At 41.3% G+C, this 25031-nt stretch overlaps 1 protein-coding gene across 17 annotated transcripts in view; it reads left to right on the forward strand.

The window, feature by feature from the left end:
• Nucleotides 1–25031, forward strand: part of MYCBP2 (MYC binding protein 2) — a 216164-nt gene that overhangs the window by 56951 nt on the left and 134182 nt on the right. For all 17 annotated transcript variants that reach the window (XM_085215694.1, XM_085215695.1, XM_085215696.1 and 14 more), the window contains exons 9-16: nucleotides 5027–5100; nucleotides 6252–6390; nucleotides 7141–7217; nucleotides 7727–7931; nucleotides 18101–18265; nucleotides 18957–19115; nucleotides 19883–20087; nucleotides 21996–22141. In XM_085215694.1, coding sequence (XP_085071820.1) covers nucleotides 5027–5100; nucleotides 6252–6390; nucleotides 7141–7217; nucleotides 7727–7931; nucleotides 18101–18265; nucleotides 18957–19115; nucleotides 19883–20087; nucleotides 21996–22141 — 1170 coding nt within the window. The remainder of the gene's footprint in view (nucleotides 1–5026; nucleotides 5101–6251; nucleotides 6391–7140; nucleotides 7218–7726; nucleotides 7932–18100; nucleotides 18266–18956; nucleotides 19116–19882; nucleotides 20088–21995; nucleotides 22142–25031) is intronic.

A 25031-nucleotide genomic window follows, 5' to 3' on the forward strand; every position in this document is an offset into this window, starting at 1 on the left:
GACACTAAAGAGCACTGATGAAACATGCTTCTAATGTTTCAATTGGTAGTGTTTGTATGTTGTTTTGTTTTTCTTTTGTTTGTTTTTCCTAGACTTCCTGGTGAAACTCATCTGTTAGCCACCCATGTAAACAGATGGGACACAAGAGTATCAAATGACAGGCTTATTCTTATAGGTCAGAAGAAGGATTTTATGTTGCATCCTGCTGTATGTAAGAAAGCACTGATTGGAAACTCAGAAAATGTCTCTGATCTTTTGTATTTAAAAAAAACAACAACAACAAAACAATAATTTTTAAAACAAAGGATGAATGTAGAATCCAGTCTATGCAACACAGACTTTTTGGAGCTGGAAATTTGAGTGAGAGATGTTCAAGGACCTGACAAATTGCTTTACAGGACTATATTTCCATTTTCTTCACCTGAAGGATATTTTTGAACCATTAGGGTTTTTGAGGTCCTGATTATCTGATAATCAAAGTGACATTCTTCATGCAGATCTTGCAAGACTCTTAGTTTCAAAGAATAGCCTGGGTTGAAAAGGACCACAATGATCATCTAGTTTCAACTCCCCTGCTAAGTGCAGGGTTGAACTCTTCAACACCTGTACAGTCTACACCTCAAAGCTGTCAGCTTCCTTTTGCAAATCACAGTGGAAACTAGTGTCATTCTGTAAGAAAGCCTGTTTATGCTTCAGAAAGACACAAATAAACAAAATATATTAATCTTTCAGTGCAAAATAAATCTTAAATCTGTGGAATCACCCATTCAAAAATACCTCAAAAATTGTTACACAACTGTATTTTGTGTGGTTTGTGTTAGTGTTGAAGTGAATGCTAGATTTTGTAACTACTAGCCTTTGTACTTTTGCCCTTGAACTTTACTAAGATAACTACACATTCTTTAAAAATAAAAGTAAAAAAAAAACAAAACTTTGCTTTCTGCACTTATGCACAGTTACTTCACACTTATTTCTTATGAGCAAATATGGCCTTGTTCTTCTGGCTAAGGCAGATGTAAAGGTCTCCACTTCTGGTTATTTCTGTTTGCCCCCAATAGGAAAGAAACAGAGGTGTGTGGGGTATGTAATCTGTTCTGAGGAAACTTGCGTATATACATAAGTCTAAATATTTATTACTGTCTCACTCAAACCATATTAATCACTTGTAGCATGTTCTGTAGCTTTGAAAAATCATACCAGATAGAACTAGAGGGCATTTACCCTGCTAACAGCTGAACTCTAATAGGAATCCAAGTATTTCCTCCAAGTTGGTACATTATTCAGATGTAGTTCCATCTGGAGTTAATCTCTTTCAAATACCCTGACCAGTCATAATACATTTAAATAAGGTATTCACATTTATTTGTAAAGAAATGAGTAGGAGATTAGGAAATGTGATTTGGAGTCAATCGTAGTTAGAAGTCATGGGGCCTTAAAAAATTCTGTTAACTATGAAACATGATCTTACATTTTCTCAGATGATAGGATCCACAAGTTTCTTGAAACTATGGGCTCTTTTAAAGGCTAGTGTTTTCATTCTAACAGATGACGTAGCAAATCTAGCAATATATCTGGAACTATCAGACTGTGTGTCAACATTCTTACATCTAATAAATGCTTTTGCCAAACTCTGTATGCTGAGCTAGCAATCTGTCTTACCAATAGAAATACAAGAATCCCCAAATTCTGAGATTTGCTAGGTAATTAGACTTGAATTTATAGAGGAGGATTTCATCTTGACTGTTTCTTCAGCAACACTTACTACATACCTCAGAGAAAGGCTGCTGTGTTCAGCTGAAGAAGAAGTTATACATTATATGTTTTCATTGCTAAAAGTGCACATAGTATCTTGGAGCTAAGAATCATAGAATCATAGGATGGCCTGGATTGAAAAGGACCACAATGATCATCTAGTTTCAACCCCCCTACAATGTGCAAGGTCGCCAGCCACTAGACCAGGCTGCCCAGAGCCACATCCAGCCTGGCCTTGAATGCCTCCAGGGATGGGGCATCCACAACCTCCTTGGGCAACCTGATCCAGTGCGTCACCACCCTCTGTGTGAAAAACTTCCTCCTAATATCTAACCTAAACCTCCCCTGAATCAGTTTAAAACCATTCCCTCTTGTTCTATCACTATCCGCCCTCATAAACAGCCTCTCCCCCTCCTGTTTATATTCTTCCTTCAAGTACTGGAAGGCCACAATGAGGTCTCCCTGAAGCCTTCTCCTCTCCAAGCTAAACAACTCTGGTTCCCTCAACCTTTCATCATAGGAGAGGTGCTCCAGCCCTCTGATCATCTTAGTGGCTCCTCTGGAGCCACTCCAAAAGCTCCATGTCCTTCTTGTACTGGGAGACCCAGACTTGGACGCAGTACTCCAGATGAGGCCTCACAAGAGCTGAATACAGGGGGACAGTCACCTCCCTCCCCCTACTGGCCACTCGTTTTTTAATGCAGTCCAGAACACAGATAAAGATGTTAAAGAGCACTGGTCCCAAGACAGACCCCTGGGGGATGCTGCTTGTTACCGGCCTCCACCTGGACATAGAACCATTTACCACCTCTGTCTGCGGCTTTTCAACCAGTTTCTTATCCATTGAGTGGTCAACCCATCAAATCCACATTCTTCTAATTTGGAGATATGGATGTGGTACGGGGGACCGTGTCAAAGGCCTTGCTCAAGTCCAGGTAAATGACATCGGTTGCCATTCTGTTGTCCACCAGTGCCATCACTCCATCATAGGAGGCCACCAGATTGGTTAAGCATGACCTTCCCCTGGTGAAGCCATGCTGGCTGTCTCAGATCACATGCTCATTCCTCATGTGATCAAGCATGTCATCCAGGAGGATCTGTTCCATGATCTTCCCAGGCACAGAGGTGAGACTCACCAGCCTGTAGTAGTTCCCCAGGTCCTCCTTGCTCTCTTTCTTGTAACTGGGAGGGACGTGACCCTTCCTCCAGTCATCCGGGACCTCACCTGACAGCCACAACTTTTCAAATATGATGGAGAGCAGCTCGGCAACCACCTCAGCCAGCTCCTTCAGAACCCTGGGATGCACGCCATCCGGCCCCATAGATTTGTACACATTCAGTCTCATGAGGCGGTCTCAGACCTGCTCCCCCCTTACAGTGGAGGATTTACTGCCCCTATCCTCACCTAGAGGTTTAGGGATGCAGGGCTCAGGGACGTGAGAAGTACTGGAATCCTGGCTGCCAGTGAAGACCGAAACAAAGAACTCATTCAGTACCTCAGCCTTCTCTTCGTCCATTGAAGCCAGTTCTTCTTACACATTTACCAAAGGAGGTACACTCGCTTTGGCCTGTCTCTTCTGGCCAATGTACCTGTAGAATGTCTTCCTATTATTTTTCACATCCCTCGCCAAGTTCAGTTCTGCTTGTGCCTTGGCTTTCTTGATCCCACGTCTGCAAGTCCGGACGGCATCCCTGTATTCTTCCCAGGTGACACGCTCTTGTTTCCAGAGCTTGTATGCACTTTTCTTTGCTTTTAAAGAGCATCCCAGGGGATCTTGGCAAGCAGTCCATTGAACAGCTTAAAGTTCGCTCTTCCAAAGTCCTTCCAAGGTCCTGACCCCACTCTTTGCCACGCCCAAATCCCTCGAGATCACAAACTCGACCAGGGCGTGGTCACTGCAGCCCAGGCTGCCTCCAACCTTAACGCCTTTAATGATCTCCTCCACGTTGATGAGCAGCAGGTCCAATAACGCTACACCTCTGGTCGGTCTGTCTAATACCTGGACCAGAACGTTATCATCAATGGATTCCAGGAGCCTCCTAGACCTCTTACAGCTTGCTGTGTGGTCTTTCCAACAGATATCTGGATGGTTGAAGTCCTCCATCTGGACGAGAGCCCGTGAGCATGATGCTTCCCGCATCTGAAGCAATAAATCCTCATCAACAGTCTCCCCTTGATCAGGTGGCCTGTAGTATACGCCTATCACCAGCTGGCCTTTGTTAGACCCATCCCTTATTCTCCCCAGCAGGCACTCAACCTGTTCCTCACTGTTTCTCAGAGGAATCTCCTCATAGTCTATCCACTCTTTGACATAGAGGGCAACTCCCCCACCCTTCCTACCTCTCCTATCTCTTCTAAAAAGCCAATTCCCCTCAATAGTGGTATTCCAGTTAGAACATAAAATAGCTGTTAAAAGGTATTTTTGGAAGAGGCCTCTTTCCTGTGTGTAATCAGTGTAGGAAACACCTTACAAATCTTGCAGTCACACTATCCTTGTTAGTAGCTCCATCAGCAGAATAGGAAGAGAAAAGATGGTATAAGGGTATACTTTTAAATTTGTAGGGAAAGTTTTTTACCTTTTTTTTTTTACTTTTTTTTAACCTTTTAGTATGGGCAGAATTCTTTGCTTACCTTTTTTTTCCCTTGAAAGTGGCTGAACTGTTTTCAATAAATACATGTTATATGAAAGTATACATTACAGTTTTTTTAAAAACACTAGATTTTCTGCTAAGAGTTTGGCAAAAGCTACAAACAATAGAAAAATGAGATTAATTGTGAGAAGCTTGATTCTCTCTGTTTCATTTCTTTCAGTAGGTTCCATATATGTTGATCTGAATAAACTTTTGTTAAAGATAATGATCTATACTTTAAAAAAAAAAGTCTTTGGGGCATGGGAATGACTAATGAAAGACAAACGCTCAGCAAGACTGAAATGTAGCTCTGTTATAAAAATTTAGATGTAATGTAAAAATGTAAATGCCTTAAATGTAAAATTAAGATCTTCTGAAGTTAAATATTAGGGAAACCCTTACATTTCACACAATGGAAAGAACTTCAGTAACTTGTAAAGAGATAAAAAAGTAATATATTTAATATACAGGTTAGAGAGAGGAGATTTTCGTATAAAATAAAACCTTGTCTGAGCAGTATGATTTCTCTCTGTACAAACTAAAATTCTTGCAGTCAAGTTATAGTGAGAGTGAACTAGACAGAAGGAGAAAACAGTGTCTGTAAGTTAATGCTAACTAATGCAGTGCACTTCATCTTTCACAGATTGTCATACTGAAGGGCAGAATATTCTCTTCACTGATGGAGAATATGTTAATCAAATAGCAGCATCTAGAGATGTAAGTGTTACATACAATGGGTAAACAATTTTTACTTCTCACATTATTCCTTTATTTTATAAAATGTACACAATTTCCTTTTTGTTTAATATTTGGCTTTTTCTTGGCTAACTCAACTAAGGAATAAATATATGTAGCTAGAAGTCACGAGAAGCTGCCATTTATGTTTTTTGTATTTGCACAGTTTTAATTTTAGATGGAACTTGATTTTTCAAATAAGTTTTAAGAACAACTTAATTGCTGTTTTGGGGAAAAAAAAACTCATACATGGAATAATATCTTCTTAACATATTCTACTGGGGCACTGTGGGATAAGCTGCTTAGTGCAATTTTTCTTTTAAATTTGTTTTCTTTAATTGCTTTTGTACATGTTGGAGAATTTCAGCCAAATTTAATAGAAGAAGTAGCAAAGATACTATTTTAAATGAAAATTGACTGTTGGCTGAAGCTCTGCAAACCTAAATACGTGCTTATATGAGGAGCAAATCAGTTTTAGATGTTGGGTGTTTTATGTATCAGGAAGTTATTATATGAGTAATTCTGGACCAGTCACTGATTTTTGCCTGGGGCTGTAATACATGAATGGGGAACAATAAACAAGAGATATGGGTCATGCCCTTTTAAGGAAAACTCATTCTAGCCAGTTTTCCTGTTAAAACAGCTTGTTTTTAACATGACCAGTTTAACATATTTCCTTTGTACTTGTTATTTCTTGTTGTTGTTGGTTTTTTTTACAAAAAAACTCACAAACTTATTTTAGATACAATTTGAAAAAGTAAGTAGTCTCCCTTAAAACTGCAATTATAAATTTGAGTTGTAAATCAGGAGAAACTGAGGGCTTAAAAGATGTGTGAATTTATATGTGCATAGTTTTAAAAGCAAAATTTCTTTGTTAAGGTTCAGAGCTAATTATTTCAGTAACAAATCACTATTTTCATAGTAAATTCAAATATTTTATCATGTCAGATACTTCTCTTCAGCTCATGCTATTTGCCTTTCCTTTTTTTTCCCCCTCTCTACTAGATGTTACTTTATCTGTGTATCTTTTGATAATTAAATCTGATATAGTTTTATACTGATGGACTTAGGCTCTGAAAAGTAAATCACCGTATTTATTATTCAATGTAAAGTGGATATTTTATTTGTTGCAGGATGGCTTTGTAGTGCGAATATTTGCAACAAGTACTGAGCCAGTGCTGCAACAAGAACTGCAGCTTAAGCTTGCAAGAAAATGCTTACATGCCTGTGGCATCTCATTGTTTGATCTGGAGAAAGACTTGCACATTATCAGTAAGTTCTTTTATTTGAAGGTTAATTATAAGCTAATAATTAAAATAAGAAGACTGAAACCCTGCCCGTTCCCTTTGTTTGTCTTCATTATGTGAAGGAAAATATAACTCCATTATAAATGAGGAGAAACATAAATTTTTGAAGCAGCTTAAACACTCATTTTGAACCACAGTCTTTTTGTCTGCACTGCTATCTGCAATTTTCCATTAATTTCCCCTTGGTTTATAATAAGTATAACACTATTTGAAGCTTAGACTTGATCATAGGGCTCATATAACATGTAGTTAAGCTACAGAACTCCTTGCTCTGGGTCAAAGTTTACAGAAGTTATAAGGACTCCAGTCTGGATTCATTGGAACAAATGCAAAGATATTAACATATCTGGAAACCAAATCGCTATCAAATTTTTTGAGATGTAGAACTCCTGGTGTCTAAGAAGGTAGTTCAGAGAAATTACTTGACATTTGCTTAGCTTTTTTGCTAATTCAGCTGTTAAAACAAAATAATATTTGGCCATATGGACCTTTTGTCTGACCAAGTGCAGTTGCTCTTATGCTAGTGCTTTTTTCCTCTTTGGACAGCTCCATTAAATCTAGCCCAGTAAGCCTTGTTGTGGCAGCAAAAGTTTGTTTATCTTGTAACTTTGTTTAGAACCTTTGTTTTGACAAATGCTTCCGGTTGGAGTTAGGTTCATAAACTAGTCTGTAAAACTGCCTGGTAAAACTAGCTAACAGCTCCTGTCTTGCACAGGTACAGGGTTTGATGAGGAATCAGCTGTCCTTGGTGCTGGAAGAGAGTTTGCACTTATGAAAACTGCTAGTGGAAAGGTACTGAAAATGTACTTCCTTGTTTTCATCTGTTTAAGTTGGCTGTTTAAGCATGACGTAATAATAAGACCTAATGAAAGAGTATTCTCATAGGTTAACGCACTCATTCCACTGTTGAGTAGCATAATTCTAGGAGGGAAGCTTTTTTTTGTTCATATCACTGGTTTTATATTTGTTCAAGTGAAATAGTGTGTTATACTACTGTTCATATACTCACTTTGTTGAAAATAAGCTTTAAAAAGACATATTAAGCATTTTCTTTTTCTGTACCTTAATTATCAAATCAAACAAATATGAAAAATAACCACAGTACAATAGATAGCACACTTCAAAGTAAATAAAATCTGATCAGAATGCTTCCTCCATTAACTAAAATTTCATAGGTCTAGAATATCAGGATAAGTTCTGTATATTTTGAAATGTCAGGCTTTTAAAACAGTGCAGCTTTAAAAATGATATACAGTGAAGTATTGTGGCATAACTGAAAATGCTATTACATTTTTTCCTAGATTTACTATACTGGTAAATATCAGAGCCTTGGAATCAAACAAGGTGGTCCTTCAGCAGGAAAATGGGTTGAACTACCCATCACAAAATCTCCAAAGATTATTCAGTTCTCTGTTGGACATGATGGTTCACATGCATTACTTGTTGCAGATGATGGAAGTATATTCTTCACAGGTTCTGCTAGTAAAGGAGAGGATGGTGAATCAAGTATGTGCAATGTTTTCTTGATTAGTAGATGATAAAAGCCTACTAACCACTTTTTCATTTTATTGGGATGTTGTTGATACTTTCCAAGAACATGGAAGCATGCTGTTGGTAGAAGTTATCTTATGTAATAGAGAAATGATTAATACACCATTCAAAAAAGTGTTCCTATCAAAGTAATTACAATATATTAAAAAGATCAAAGGTATGAGCACAAAAGCTGATTTTGTGAATGATAGAGTCATTTGAGTTTGAAGAAGTTGAAAGTCCCTTAAAGGTAATCCAGTCCAATTAGTCAACTAGTACAACACAGTGCAGAAAAAACAGTCTAGGAGGTTTCTGGAGTGTATGGAGGATAACTTTCGATGCAGCTGGTGAGAGAGCCGATGAGAGGAGCTGCCCCGCTAGGCCTGCTGCTCGCAAACAGAGAAGGTCTGGTGGGAGATGTGGAGGTCGGAGGCTGTCTTGAACAGAGTGACCATGAAATGGTAGACTTCTCAATTCTTGGTGGAGCCAGGAGGGGGAACAGCAAAACTGCTACCTTGGACTTCTGGAGGATGGACTTTGAATTATTCAGAAGGCTAGTAGGGGGAATCCCCTGGGCTTCAGTCTTAGAGAGTAAAGGGGTCCAAGATGGCTGGTCGCTCTTCAAGGAGGAAGTCTTAAAGGCACAGGAGCTGACTGTCCCCCTGAGCTGCAAAATGAGCCGCTGGGGAAGAAGACCAGTGTGGATGAATAGGGAGCTATCCTTGAGGCTCCAGGAGGAAAAGAGAATATATCTCCTGTGGAAGAAGGGATGGGTGACTCAGAAAGAGTACAGAGAAGTTGTTAAGATGTGTAGAGAGAAAATCAGAAAAGCGAAAGCCCGGCTTGAACTCAACCTGGCCGCTGGGGTAAAAAGGAACAAGAAACTCTTTTATAAATACATCAATGGCAAGAGAGGACTCAGGAGAATCTTCATTCTTTACTGGATGAGGCTGGAAATGTGACCACTGAGGATAAGAAAAAGGCGGAGGTTCTGAACGCGTTCTTTACTTACATCTGTCTTTAAAGGTCAGACCAGTTGTCCTCAGGGTACTCCACTCTGTGACCTGGTAGTCTTGACTGGGGTGCGGACAGAACCTCCCGCAATTTGGGAGGACGCAGTCAGAGACCTACTACTCCAACTGGACTGTCATAAGTCCATGGGGCTGGATGAGATTCACCCGAGAGTGCTGAGGGAACTGGCAGAGGTGATAGCCAAGCCACTCGCCATTATCTATCAGCACTCCTTGTTGACTGGTAAGGTCCCAGAAGACTGGAGGCTTGCCAATGTGACTCGCATCTACAAGAAAGGTTGTAAGGAGGATACGGGAAACTACAGGCCTGTTAGCCTGACCTCGGTGCCAGGGAAGGTTATGGGGCGGATTTTCTTGAGGGAGATCATGTGGCATGTGTGGGACAACCGGGGGATCAGGCCTAGCCAGCATGGGTTCACGAAGGGCGGGTCCTGCTTGACCAACCTGGTCTCCTTCTATGATCTAGTGACCCATCTGGTGGACGAGGGAAAGGCTGTTGATGTAGTCTACCTAGACTTCAGCAAGGCATCTGACACTATCTCCCACAGTATTCTCCTGCAGAAGCTGGCAGCCCATGGCTTGACAGGTAGACTCTTGGCTGGATGAGGAACTAGCTGGAAGGCTGGGCCCAGAGAGTGGTAGTGAATGGAGCTAAATCCAGCTGGTGACCTGTCACGAGTGGTGTTCCCCAGGGATTGGTGCTGAGGCCTGTCCTCTTCAATATCTTTATTGGTGACCTGGATGAGAGCACTGAGTGCGCCCTCAGTAAATTTACAGATGACATCAAGTGTCATCTGCCTGGGGGTAGCGAGGCCCTACAGGGGGATCTGGGCAGGCTGGATAGCTGGGCTGAATCCAATGGGATGAGTGTCACAGGTTATCCTTAGATACAAGTCTGTGACAGAAAGGCACAGGCCTCGGGAAGAAGAAGAAGAAAAAAAAAAAAAAGGGGCACGAACGGTTTGCCGTGACCCAGCTGACCCGGGCCACGAGCGCTCCAGGAGAGGGGAAAGGGCAGAGAGTTAGCTGATAGTTTGAACAAAGAGAAAACACAACAGCAACGATCTGAGGAGGAAGGGGAATTTACTGAATCTAACTAAATCAAACAAAACGAGAGAGACGAGTATTCAAAATGAGAGTCAAACCACAATAGTGCAAGGAAAAGCACGTGCTTTCTCCATGGTGAGCTGAGATAGCTGAGCCAGGGCCAGACAGAGAGAGGCAGCCGCTCTGCGTCCTGTCCACTGCTCCCCCCACTTCTTCTTCCTGCCAGATCCTCAGGCGATGCCGCCCCCTTCCCTCCCAATCAGGATACTCAAGGAGTCCACAACAGTAAATGGAACCGGAACATTAACTGGTTAACTCCACATGATGTTCTGCTGTGGAATACTGACAACAAAAAATCATGAAACCACAACATTCCACCCCTTATTCACATCATCACATCATGCGTAACATATATGTACATATGAACAAACATAAATTAAAATGCATTACATATACCTACATGGAATCACTGAGAAAATCCCCCAGCATCAAATTTCCCTGTGGTACACACTGGACGTCCCCACTTTTCTCCATCACCCACCAGGTGGACCCAGGTCCCTGTGCAAAAACAGTTCCACAGAGAGGTTTGCCCTTCCCAGAAGCTGGAAGGACCCAAGCCACTTTTCCCAACATGCTTTTTACATGTACCACAGGGATCTTACCTCCCTCTACAGTATGTAGGGAGCTGGACTGGGTAGGACCATCTCGACTGACTGATCCTCTGGTGTTGACCAGCCAGGCTGCTTCTGCCAAATACTTCTCCCAGTGCTTAAATGTTCCACCACCCATTGCTTTTAACATGGTTTGTAACAACCTGTTGTAGCGTTTGATCTTACCAGAGGCTGGTGCATGATAGGGGATATGATAACTCCATTCAATGCCATGTTCTCTGGCCCAAGGATCCACAAGTGAATTTTTGAAATGAGTCCCATTATCGGACTCAATTCTTTCCGGGGTGCCATGTCGCCACAGGATTTGTCTCTCCAGATCTAATATGGTGCTTTGGACAGTAGCGTGGGGTACTGCATATGTTTCAAGCGACCCAGTGGTTGCCTCCACCATGGTAAGCCCATAACGCCTACCACTGCAAGATCGTGGCAAGATGATATAATCAATCTGCCATGCTTTTCCATATTTGTACTTTTGCCATCGCCTTTCCCCCCAGAGGTTTTATCCTCTTGGCTTGTTTAATTGTGGTGCATGTGTCACAGTCATGAATGATTTGTGCAATAGCATCCGTAGTTAAGTCCACTCCTTGATCTCTAGCCCACTTATGTGTCGTGTCACTTCCTTGACGGCCTGAGATCTCATGGGCCCATCGAGCTAGAAATAATTCACCCTTGTTCTGCCAATCTAGGTCTATTTGAGCCACCTCAATTCTGGCAGCTTGGTCTACCTGATGGTTATTTCGTTGTTCTTCAGTAGCCCTACTCTTGGGCACATGAGCACCTATGTGACGCACCTTAATAACCATATGTTTTGTTCCAGCAGCAATGTCTTTCCACAGTTCAGCAGCCCAAACAGTTTTACCCTTCTGTTGCCAGTTGTTCTGTTCCCACTGCTGTAACCACTCCCATAGGGCATTTGCCACCATCCATGAATCAGTGTAAAGATAAAGCATTGGCCACCTCTCCTGTTCAGCAACATCTAAGGCTAGCTGACAGCCTTTACCTCTGCGAACTGACTTGATTCTCCTTTTCCTTCGGTGGCCTCTGCAACTTGTCCATTTCCATCTGCAATGCTTCTCCACAATACAACACGATCCATCCGTGAACAGGGCAAATTTTCTGGTAGTTCATTGTATGGTGGGGCCTCTTTAGCACGTGACACCCATTCTGCCGGTGATGTGCCGAACTTTTTGCCTTCAGACCAGTCCATGACCACCTCTTAAGATTCCTGAATGGCTGAAGCTTCCCGTCTGCGCTTGTTGTGTAATCAGCGCAATCCACTTACTCCAGGTGGCATCAGTTGCATGATGGGTGGGGGGAACCTTTCCTTTAAACATCCAGTTCAGCACTGGCAGTCAAGGTGCCAGAAGGAGCTGCGTTTCAGTGCCAATTACTTCAGAAGCGGCCCGAACCCCCTCAGATGCAGCTAGGATCTCCTTTTCAGTTGGAGTGTAGCCCTCTTCCGACCTCCTGTATGCTCTACTCCAAAATCCCAGGGATCGGCCTTGGGTCTCTCCTGACATTCCTTGCCACAAACTCCAAGTGGGATCTTTCTCTCCAGCAGCAGTGTAGGGGATATTCTTTACATCCTGTCTCATCCGTACTGGCCCTAGGGCCACGGTACAGGCTATCTCTTGTTTAATCTGTTCAAAAGCCTGCTGCTGTTCAGGACCCCAGGCGAAACTGTTCTTCTTTTGCGTCACTTGATAGAGGGGGCTAACTATGAGGCTGTAGTTTAGGATGTGCATACTCCAAAAGCCCACTACACCCAGAAAAGACTGTCTCTTTTTTGCTAGTGGGTGGAGACAGTGGTGATTTTGTCAATCACATCTCCTGGGATGTAACAATGCTCATCTTGCCATTTTACTCCTAGGTACTGAATCTCCTGGGCAGGTCCCTTCACTTTGTTTCACATAATAGCAAAACCAGCACACAGAAGAATTTGAATTATTTGTTCTCCTTTCTTAAAGACATCCTCTGCTGTATCGCCCCACACAACAATGTCATCGATGTACTGAAGGTGCTCAGGAGCACCGCCCTGTTCCAATGTGGTTTGGATCAGCCCATGGCAAATAGCTGTGCTCTGTTTCCATCCCTGGGGCAAACGGTTCCATGTGTACTGCACACCCTTCCAAGTAAAAGCAAACTGTGGCCTGCATTCTGTGGCCAACGGAATGGAGAAGAATGCATTGGCAATGGCAATGGTGGCATGCCATTTGGCTGCTTTTGACTCCAGTTCATACTGGAGTTCTAACATATCTGGCACAGCAGCGCTCAGTGGGGGTGCGACTTCATCCAGGCCGCAGCAGTCTACCGCCAGCCTCCATTCTCCACTGGCTTTATGCACCGGCCATATGGGGCTGTTAAAAGGCAATTAAGTTTTGCTGATCACTCCCTGACTCTCAAGCTGACAAATCAGCTTACGAATGGGGAGCAAGGAATCCCTGTTGGTGCGGTACTGTCGTCTGTGCAATGTTGTAGCGATGGGTACCTGCTGCTCTTTTACCTGTAGTAACCCTACAACAGATGAGTCTTCTGACAGACCAGACAAGACAGACAGCTGCTTACAGCGGCTATTTCAAAAGCCCATTGGTATCCTTTGGGATCCTTGACATACCCCTTCTAAGATAATCTATACCGAGTATGCATGGAGCCTCCTGTCCAGTTACTATAGGATGCTTCTGACAGTTTTTTCCAGTGAGGCTTAGTTCCACCTCCAACACAGACAATTCTTGAGAGCCCCCAGTCACTCCAGAAATATAAATCAGTTCCATTCTGTCCCTTTATAACTCGAGGGCATCAGAGTGCACTGGGCACCAGTGTCCATCAGTACTTTTTATTTCTATGGTTCTGATGTGCAAGGCCATGGAATTTGCACAGTCCCATACACTCTATTATCCCTTTCCTCCTCCTGGCTTTGTTACCTGCAGTAACAGGAGCAACTTCAGTAGTGGCTGATCTGCTTTGTAATTCTCTCACCTGTGCTGGTAGTGAAGGAGTGGGTTCATCATTGCAGTTCTTCATATTCTCTCCATGCTCACATAAGTAGCTACAGAGGGCAGCACAAGGCATAAATTTACTGCAGTCCTTCGCTCGAGTAGGGGGGCATTTGCCTTTGATAGCTGAGACTTTAACCAGTTCAACCAGCTCCTTCAGCAGATTCTTTTGATCATCCTGGTCTTCATGGCGTATTTCTGACACTGCCTCGGGTTCATCACGATTGATCACTATGGACAATTCCTCCTGCATGCCATTCTGGCCCTTTTCCATTTTATCTAGTCTTTCTGCCATTTGGTAGATGGCTGATATGGAAGCATGGGATGGTGGTAATCTTTGTTCCAAACTTTCAAGTGCAAGAATCAGTTCAAAAATTGGGGGTCTTCTGCCTAGGTCTTCATATCTATTGGTCGTTTCAAACAATGAACTGGAATACCTTCCCAGTGCTGTTCTTGTGAGCTTCTACCGTATTTCAGGTATACTCACCGTACATTTGGAATCATGGTCCTGGTGTGGACTATTAGAAATAAACTCAGAATCATACAGCATTTCAACTACAGCTGTTTCTCTCAAATACAGGATGCCTTTCTCAACAGTATTCCAGCTTTTCATCCCAGGCTCCAGCTCGGTTCTGAAGGGATATCTTTCCTTCACAGCTAATAACATTCGTTCCCAAAGGGTGGCATCTCCCTCTGTCAATAGCTGAGTCTCAAGTGATGCTTCCTAGCTGGCGGGCTTCATTACTATTTAGAGACATGCTACCAGCCCCATTGTCCCAACACCAAAGCAGCCAGGCAACAACAGTTTCACTCAGATGTCGCATAAACTCCTTTTTTATGTCTTGGATTTCAGTCATTTTCAAGATTCGACAAATAGCGGTAACAGTGATTCCTTCTTCATTGCTCTCCTCTCCACGTCTCTTACTTTTCTCGATTGCCTTTCTCGGTGATGGTGGTTTTGAGAAGGGCCCCTTGCCTGGATCTTCCTCTATTTCCTCCGCTTCTTCTTTCTGTTCTAAACGTGACAACACCCGTTTCCATTTCTGGCCTTCCACAGGGGCAACTGAGATTGATACTGGTGCCTCCTGCAATTGACCAAGGTTCACTTGGAGGCTTCCCCTTTTGGTTCTGATCTCACTTTGGAAACACTCTCTCTCCGCGATAGTATTATATAGAGCTAGGTAAGCACAAGCTAAGCCCCAAATAAGCTGTTCCTCCTCAGATCTTTCTGAGCTGCACCTAACCCAAATGCTCGCTTAGTTCCTCAGGGTCCCACAGGTGTTCAAGAGTAAAATCACATGACACCGGGGGTCCCAACGCTTCTAATCTCTGGCCTAAACTTCTCCATATTCCCTGCCACTCCACATTCTCTGGCTTCAGGGAAAACTTCCTCCACATAATGTAAAATCCTATCACAGAGAATACATTCAGAGAGATTGATATCACAGTACCTAAGCTGGCACCCTGAACATGCATAAGGAACTGGGAAGAGCACCTGGAAACCAGTCCAAACATTATATTGTCTGTTAGATTAGCCAGGGAACCAGTCAGGTATCTCCATCAGTGCCCTTAACTGACTACTGATATGTGCCAATCTGAAACAGAATATGAGGAGTTTAAAAAGGAATCAATATGTTCCATGGATCATAAGGGTCCTTAGTCCTCTATATAATGCTCTTAAGATGACGTAAAAAACCATAGTTGCCCGCATTCTCCACCAGTAATTGTCACGGGTTATCCTTAGATATAAGTGTGTGACAGGGGGCCACAGGCCCGGGAAGAAAAAAAAAAAAAGGGGCACGAACGGTTTGCCGCGACCCGGCCGGTCCCGGGCCGCGTGCGCTCCGGGAGAGGGGGAAGGGCAGAGAGTTAGCTGATAGTTTGAACAAAGAGAAAACACAACGGCAACGATCTGAGGAGGAAGGGGAATTTACTGAATCTAACTAAATCAAACAAAACGAGAGAGACAAGAGTATCCAAAATGAGAGTCAAACCACGATAGTGCAAGGAACAGCACATGCTTTCTCCACGGTGAGCTGAGACAGCTGAGCCAGGGCCAGACATTGGGAGAGAGGCAGCCGCTCTGCGTCCTGTCCACCGCTCCCCCCACTTCCTGTTCCTGCCAGATCCTCCGGGGATGCCGCCCCCTTCCCTCCCAATCAGGATACTCAAAGAGTCCATAACAGTAAATGGAACCGGAACATTAACTGGTTAACTCCACATGATGTTCTGCTGTGGAATACTGACAACAAAAAATCATGAAACCACAACAGATGAGGTTCAACAAGGCCAAATGCCAGATCCTGCACTTTGGCCACAACTACCCCGGGCAACACTACAGGCTTGGGGCAGAGTGGCTGGAAGACTGCGTAGAGGAAATGGACCTGGGGAAATTGATTGATGCTCAGCTGAACATGAGCCAGCAGTTTGCCCAAGTTGTCCCCAAGAAAGCCAATGGCATCCTGGCTTACATCAGGAACGATGTTGCCAGCAGGAACAGGGAAATGATTGTCCCCCTGTACTCAGCACTGGTGAGGCCGTACCTTGAGTACTGTGTCCAGTTTTGGGCCCCTCACTGTGAGAAAGACATTGAGGCCCTGGAGTGGGTTCAAAGAAGGGCGACAAAGCTGGTGAGGGTTCTGGAGCACAGGCCTTATGAGGAGCGGTGAAGGAGCTGGGATTGTTCAGTCTGGAGAAGAGGAGGCTCAGGGAGATCTTATTGCTCTCTGTAACTGCCTGAAGGGAGGTTGTAGTGAGCTGGGGTTCAGCCTCTTCTCTCGTGTAACTGATGATAGAACTAGAAGGAAATGGCTTCAAGCTGTGCCAGGGGAGATTTAGGCTGGACATTAGGAAATACTACTTCTTTGAAAGAATGGTCAGGCACTGGAATGTGCTACCCAGGGAGGTCGTGGAGTCACCCTGGAGGTGTTCAAGGAACATTTGGATTTTGTGTTGAGGGACATGGTTTAGTGAGTGCTATTGATGTACTGGTGATGGATGGATGGTTGGACTGGATGATCTTGGAAGATCTTTTCCAAGCTTTGTGATTCTGTGATTCCTGTGCAATGAACAAGAGCATCCAATACTAGATCAGGTTGCTCAAAGCCCCGTCCAGCCTGACCTTGAATGTCTTCAAGGATGGAGCTTCTACCACATCTCTGGGCAACTTGTTCCAATACCTCACCACCATTATTGCATAAAATTGCAAAAACCTTTTTGCTTATATCTAGCATAAATCTATTATCTTTAAGCTTTAAATAATTTCCTCTTGTTTTATCATAACAGACCGTTGTTTTCTGTAGCTCCCCTTTAGATAGTGAAAGGCCGCTATCAGGTCACCTCAGGCCTTCCCTTCTCCAGGCTGAACAGCCCCAGCTCTCTCAGCCTGTCTTCACAGGAGAGGTGTTCAATCTCTTAGATCATTTTTGTGGCTCTCCTCTGGACATGCTCTACTAGGCTTATATCTCTCCTGCACTGAGGAGTACCTTTACACTTTCAAGCAAAAATTGGATATTGTGTTTCAGTAACACTTTCCAATTACCTTAAATGTTGTTGAGTTTGAAATTTATCCCATTAATGTGCTTGGAGTACAGGATGTTAGTTTTATTGCTCTTGTATGAAAGTCTATGGATTTCAAACTTACTGTAATCACAGTAAACTTGAAGAGAGACCTGCTGAAAAAAGTGCGGGACAAAATCATACTTCTTCAGTGAAGTAAGAGTAAATTTAAGAGATCTAATCATCTTAGGCAAGAAGATTTCAGAAAAAAAATGTAGAAGCAGAAAATTCAAGATTTCTTCGAGCAGTTATTTGGAAGTTATCTGTAATATAATTTGTGTTTTTTTCTTATATATTAATATTCAATTTTAGATGAAACAGAAGTTAAGTAGTTTGGAGTAAATTGCTGATGCTGTTTTTCTTTACGTTAAGGAAGTTGAAGTGGATCTTAGCATTAGATCTTCATACTAGAGTATAAGATCAGGATCTTGTTCAAGGTCTCTCTCAATTCTTTTAAAAGTTCAACTCTGTTCATACTAATCTAGTTCTCTATCACCCTCTAAGTTGGATTAGAATGAAGTGCACAAACTGTGTAATTTTTTCTAATTTCTGTTAAAGCTGGGCAAGGTGATTGTGTTTCTGTCTGCAGTCTATGTGCCTGTTTTCTGTAGACAGTTGGTAACTCAGCATTTTAAGGTTACAATTGTCTGATTTGGATGCAAATTGACAGTAATAGCTGTTAGTTGTATATTCTGTTCTTTAGCTGTGTTTTTACAGTTTTGTTTAAGGATACAGTGCAAACAATCAACACTTTCATTATTTTTTTTAGTTAATAGTTATAAAACAAATGCTATTGTGTCCTCAGACTTTTTTTGTGGAATAACATGTGATTTATTTATTTAAAGCAAAAAGCAGACGACAGTCAAAACCGTATAAGCCTAAAAAAATCATCAAAATGGAAGGAAAGATTGTGATATCTACAGCTTGCAATAATGGAAGCAGTTCTGTAATTTCAAAAGATGGAGAACTCTACATGTTTGGAAAAGATGCCATTTACTCTGATAGTACAAGTAAGCTAATATTTGTTCTAAGTGATTTCTCAAATAGAGTAATTTAAATTACTCTGCAAAACTTCAGCCAGTGGAAATTATGTTTGTATTTCTTACACTCCTAATAGATTTCTGAATTTCTTCTGATTCAGCCAGGTATGACAGAAGTATAGAAAGACAAAACAGTTTCCTTAAGTTACATAAAAATACGTATATAGTAACACTGGAGAATCCTTGCGCAAAGGGAAAAAAAATACATTAGTTGTATATTTAAAGTATCAGTTGTATATTAGTTGCACATTAGACAACTACACAGGAAAGTCAGAAATGAGACATATTATGAACAGTGCATGCAGGAGACCAGGCCTTATAAGTTTATTTACTCACAACTCTGAGAGACATTTGCTTGTGATCCAGTACATATAAATTTAAATAATTTTCTAAAGAAATAAAGTCCAGTGTGATTATTACGACTCTTTTAGAATTGTTTTCGTGAAGTGTTTTTGACTTTTTTCTTTTTGCAGGACATGCAATTTAGGTCCTAATTCTCTTTTCTCTTCTTACCCTAATGCTTGTTTTGTCTATCAGTTAGTCTTCTATTTACCATTAATTTAAAAATTGTCAGTGTTCATTAGCAGTTATGTTATATTATGGAGGTTTTCATCTCAGGTAGAAAGTGCAATCTACCACTCAACTGATCTATGTCATATAGGTTTAGTAACAGATTTGAAAGGCCATTTTGTGACTCAAGTAGCCATGGGGAAAGCTCACACCTGTGTACTAATGAAGAATGGAGAAGTTTGGACATTTGGTGTAAATAATAAAGGACAGTGTGGACGAGACACAGGCTCCATGAGCCAGGGAGGAAAAGGTAAGGAACCTAGGTTTTTTCTTTTGTTTTGTGTGCTGAAAAGTATTACAAGCAAAAACATAACTCGAAGTATTTTATCTAAATGTAGTTCTGAATCTAAGTTTAATACATATGCTTTCAAAAAAAAACTAAAAACACACAAAAAACAACAACAACAACAAAAAAAAAACAAGCATGCGTGAATGCTTTTACTTCATTTCTTGGGCATTTGACATTTTGCATGTACAAGTAAACTTAGCTATGTAAAACAATTACTTCTGTTTTACTGGTGAAAAAGCTTTTCTTTAAAACAATAAAACAAGACTCTATGACTCTTTGTCTTACTATGTGCGTTTGTTCTAGTAACAAAAAAAAGTTCAACCATCGTTCTCATTTCATCTAGTGTCTGCTTTGTTTGCATAAACAGTGCATGGATTCAAGTCTACATCTTTCTGCATACATCTGAATATATCCCTTACTCCAAAATGCAGATATGAAAAATTTGTCCTTCACCTTTGCAGAATATTTTATAAATGACAAGTAAATGGTCTGTTACTTGTATACAGAATAAAAATGTTTAATTTCCCTTTTAATTGCGAAGCGTAAATATCAGCCCCAGCCCAAGTTTGGATAGATTTCAGAAATTTAGTTGTGCCAAATAAGAATGTGAATCAGGCATTGCTAGTCATTCCTTTTAAAATCTGATTTGTGAGTGTTCTTCAAATTTTCTTCATTAGCCACTATTAAGATCAGAAAACAGCTCTTTCTTGTTTCACTGTCTTTTTTAGGCTTTGGAGTTGAGAACATGGCAACAGCAATGGATGAAGATCTAGAAGAGGAACTGGATGAAAAAGATGAGAAATCGATGATGTGCCCTCCAGGCATGCATAAATGGAAGCTGGAGCAGTGCATGGTGTGCACTGTTTGTGGAGACTGCACAGGCTATGGAGCTAGCTGTGTTAGTAGTGGCCGTCCTGACAGAGTTCCTGGAGGGTGAGCATATGGAAATACACTTGCTTTAGATGGTTGAACAGGCAAAACACATGGAATTCAAACTAAACTGATGTATTCCTAAATTTAAATCTAAGATAACATTTTATCTGAATATGGGTATGTGTGTTCAAAATCAGAAAGCATATACAAACTTACAAAACTTAATTTGTAAATAGCTTGTAGAGGCTACATGTTATTTAATTCTAAATGCATTTTTTATATTCTGCAGGATATATTTTGTTTTACTAAAAGCTGTTGAATATGGGCAATAACATTGTCTGTCTTGTGACAGACATGTCTCTTGAATGGCATTTATAGAACAGAGCTATTATCAGGCACAGTCGATGTGAAGTCATGAAGGAAAAGGCCTGTCTTAGTAATTCGATCTTCTATGATAAAGTCAGTGGCTTAGTGATTGAAGGGTAGGCAGTGAACATAACCTTTCTAGATTTTAATAAGACTTTTGATAACAGTTCATTGTAGCATCTTTTTGGATAGTTGGAGTTTAATAGGTTCATGTTACACTTAGTGGTGAACTGGCTGAAATCCAAAGCTCAGGGGTTTTTAGTGAATGAGGCTGCATCTGGTTGACAGCCAGTCACCAGCAGTGTTCTGCAGGACTCACTTCTCTGGCCAGTTCTGTTCAACATTTCTATCAGTGATTTTGGATGCAGGAGTTTGGTTGCACGCCTAGCATGTTTGCTGATGATACAAAACTGGAAAGTTCTGTTGATTCTGTGGAGGAGTTAGAAAGATCTACATAGAGTGGAGCATTTTCCAATCAACAATGATATGAAATTCAACAAAGGTAAATTCTGGGTACTGCACCTGGGACAGGATAATGCCAGACACTGGTGCAGACTGGGAGAAGAGTGATTAAAGAGTAGTCTTGAAGAAAGGTCCTTGGGATGCTGGCTGCAGGCCCAGTATGAGCTAACCGTGTGCCTGGGCATCCAAGAAGGCAAACCTCGTATCCAGGTGGTCAGAAGAGATATTTCTCCTGTTGTACTTAGCATTATTGTGGCCTCAGTTTGAATATTGTGTACAGATCTGGGCACAGTATAAAAAGGATGTTAAGATATTTGAGTGTGTCAAGAGGAGAGCAACAAAGCTCGTAAAAGGTCTGGAAAGCGTGTGCTGTGGGGGGAGGCTGAGAACACTTGTATTGTCCATTTTGAAGAAGATGAGGCCAAGAGGCGACCTCACTACTCTCTACAACTCCCCAAGCAGAGATCCAGGCTCTTTTCCGTGGTAACCAATGATAGAATGTGAGACAACAAAGCTGTGCCAGAGGGGATTCAGGCTGAGCATTAGAGAAAATCCTTTACTGTGTGAGTGGTCAGTGAAACAGGCTTTCTAGCAAGATGGTTGATGCTTCACACCTGTCAGTGTTCAAGAGGCATTTAGGCAACACTCTTAATAGGCTCTTTTTGTTAGCCCTGGAGTGATCAGGCATTGGACTTGATGATCTTTATGGATCCCTTCCAACTCAACATGTTCTGTTCTGTTGACAGGGCTTTGGGATTATCTTTTTGTCCTACAGTATAAGTTTTTATCTTTCTTTTCTGTTTGCTTTTATCTGTTACTAAAGAGTTGAGTTGCATAAAGATCCACTGCTTTGCATTGCATGTGTTTGCCATTTTCTTGTATGTATTTTCCCATAATGTGCATTTAATTAATTGGAAAAAAGTTAATGCTGAGAAGTCAGTTTGGATGTGTATTGTCAATGTACGCTTCCAGGCGCAATGCAACAGCATCTAGAATTTAAAGTAGTTATACTATCTGTTAATCATGGGAAGAATTATGTTATAGGTTTGTTCTATATGTGGGCATGTATGTTTTAATTACCAAGCCATTAGTGATGCATGAAAATAAAAGGTATTGACAGAGCAACTCTGTTTGATGCAGAATCTGTGGCTGTGGCTCAGGTGAGTCGGGCTGCGCTGTATGTGGCTGCTGCAAGGCATGTGCTAGAGAACTGGATGGCCAGGAGGCAAGGCAAAGAGGAATCCTTGATGCTGTAAAAGAGATGATACCTTTAGATCTCTTACTAGGTAAGTGATACAAAATTATTAAGATGACTTTTAATTTTCTTACTTATTACACTTTTATTTCCAGTTGAAGTGTTTTTATTTTTATTTTTTATTATTTTTGTGGGTTTTTTTTCTTTTGATACTTCTGTTTGAAATCTTTAAATAAAAGCAGTCCTGCTTCAGTCTTCTGAAACTTGAGTTGGAGTAACAGGCTAATGTAGAAATAATTTGTTATTTCAGTTAAGACTTGTTTTGCATTTTCATTTTTCTGTGTTCTGTGATAAAACTTTGTATCTTAACTAATGCAGTTCCTTCCTTGGAAGTAAATTATTGAACTTCTGGACTTACATGATAGTTCTAATATTTAGTGTTAAAATATATAAATACAGCTGATGAGGCAGATTTATTTATTTATTGGTAATGTGGAAAAGTGAGATTGTTTTGGTAAGTAAGAAACATTTTAAACTTTGTATTACTGCAGGCATGAGTGTGCCAGTTTGACTTGTGTGGTTAGGATGCTGTTTCACTTGCCTGTTTTTCATAGCCCAACAGTATTTCAGTGTTTTTGCAGACACAGAAAAGTTATTTCAGCGTTTTTGCAGACACTGTTTCTTGAGAATTTTTTTTTCTTTTATCAGAAACGTTTAGATAAAATATGTTGCCAGGATTATGGAGTTCACTTCAGACCTGCACACAAAGACACATGAATCATAGAATCCTTAGAGTTGTAAGGAACCCATAAAGGTCGTCTGGTCCAACTCCCTTGCCATGAACAGGCATCTCTACAGCTACATCAGGTGGCTCAGAGCCTAGTCCAGACTGGCCTTGAATGTCTCTAGGGATGGGGCTTCCACTGTACCTCTGGGCAACCTTTTGAACACCAGCTTAAGTCTTACCTTTTTCTGAAATCTGTTGTCACGAGATTTTAGTATTACATTCTCTGTACTTAGAGTTGGATAGTTAGAGGTTTGGGGAGACTTTGTTAGGCCCAACAAAGGCCCTTCCTTTTTTTGTTTTTTTTTATAGTTAAGTTTATGTACAGATCATAATGCTTCATGAAAGTAGTGTCTGATATAGAAAAGGATTATAAAGCAATCACATGGTTGAGTTAAAATATTTGTTCATCTCAACTATTTTTTTTCTTTTCCTCTGAAAACTAGGTATAGAAAATCCTACACTATACTTTGAATGTCGGATTTTTTTTTCCATGTAAAAGCTAAATAGAAACTGGAAGTGATTCTTGTGATGAGTAATTCTAATTCTAAGGACCCCCTGAGGTTACAGAAGTAGGTTTATGCTGCATTGCACTGACAGTGAGTGTGATAGCAGCAGCACTGCTTACTAGCTCTATTCTCATGCATGGCCTAGGAGTGTTCCATACAACATGTGGAACAGCCACAGGACCCATAGTAGGAGGCACATTGCAAGGGTTGAAGTGATGTCAGGGTCCGTTGCAACACTCAAAACAGCTGCAGAGCCTGTTGCAGAAATTGGGGCTGCTGCAAAGTTTCTCAGGAGTTGGAGAGTTTGTTGCATTGTCATCAGATCCAGAAGTATTCTTCTCCCCTTGAAGATGCTGAATAGTTTTGAACAGAGCTTGATAGGCATACGCCAGGCCCTGGCATGCTGCAGTGATTTGTCTATTTAGGATTGTCAAATATTCTACTAGTTTTTCAGTATTCTTTAATTGTTCAGAGGTGCAGTTGCAAATTACTGGGAGTGCTCACTGCTCTAGGCACCTGCTCATCCCATCCCATCCTGCCTTAGGGCATATCTCTGGGTGACATTCTTAAATAATTATTTTATCTCAAACATAATCTGAAACACATTCATAACACATTGTAATAGGGGCGCACTGGTTTGAACATCCTATGGATATTCAGAACTCTCAAGAGCTACTGTAATTAGCTCTTGAGCTCTACAGAAAGAGGGAAAAGTGAAAGGGAGGTTGAGGAACTGCTGGAAAGCATCCTCCCTTATTTCTTCCATAGCCGGGCTCCCTGAGGAGACAAAGAGTGTAATTTCTAATAGTATCAACATTATGGCTCCCAAAACCTGAAGCGTTAGTTTCTTTGCTGCCTATTTTATCATGAGATAACCAAGACCACACAACCTAGCAAAATAAAAACCTTAATCCAACCCCCAGAGATGACAAACAACATAGCAGGGGAAATAAGCAGAAAGCGAGGTGCTTCAAAATATAGTTCCATGAGAAGTCTCTTATAGAGCTCCATAAGTAGGAAAAAAATCAACATTTTTTTAATGAACATAACCACCAATTATCAAACTATCACAACATGCTAATTTAACATGCTCTGGGTTGATGTGCTGTTATCTCAACCCTTTGAGCCCCATGTTGGGTGCCAAATTGACTGTTGTGGTTTAAACTAGTTATTGGCTCAGCACCACACAGTTGTTTGCTCACTCCAATCCCTTCCCAGGGGGGTGGCGGGAGAGAATCAAGAAAAGCAAAGTAGAACTCGTGAGTTGAGATACAGCTATTTATTAAGTTAGAGAAAAGGAAAAGGATAATAGTTGTGACTATATATATATATATATGTATATAAAAAAAAATGTGTGTGTGTGTATGTCTATCAAATGTATGTAACAAGTGATGCACAAGCAATTGCTCACTGCCCCCCAACCAATGACCTGCTAGTTCCCCTGAGCAGCGGAAGGCAGAGAGATGAACTCCCACTCCCTTCAAAACTCCTTTTGCATGGTGTCATATGGTATGGAATATACCTTTCTTTAGCCAGTTTGGGTCAACTGTTCTAATTCTGTTCCTTCACAGCTTCTTGGGCTGTTCGCTGCAAATGACCTTGGCTCTATACAACACTGCATAGCAGCAACCTTAAATATCAGTGTGTTATCAACATTGTTTTTCTCCTGGAACTAAAAATGTAGCATC

This window comes from Meleagris gallopavo, chromosome 1 (assembly GCF_905368555.1).
Source record: "Meleagris gallopavo chromosome 1, MGAL_WU_HG_1.1, whole genome shotgun sequence".
Classification (NCBI taxonomy): domain Eukaryota; kingdom Metazoa; phylum Chordata; class Aves; order Galliformes; family Phasianidae; genus Meleagris; species Meleagris gallopavo.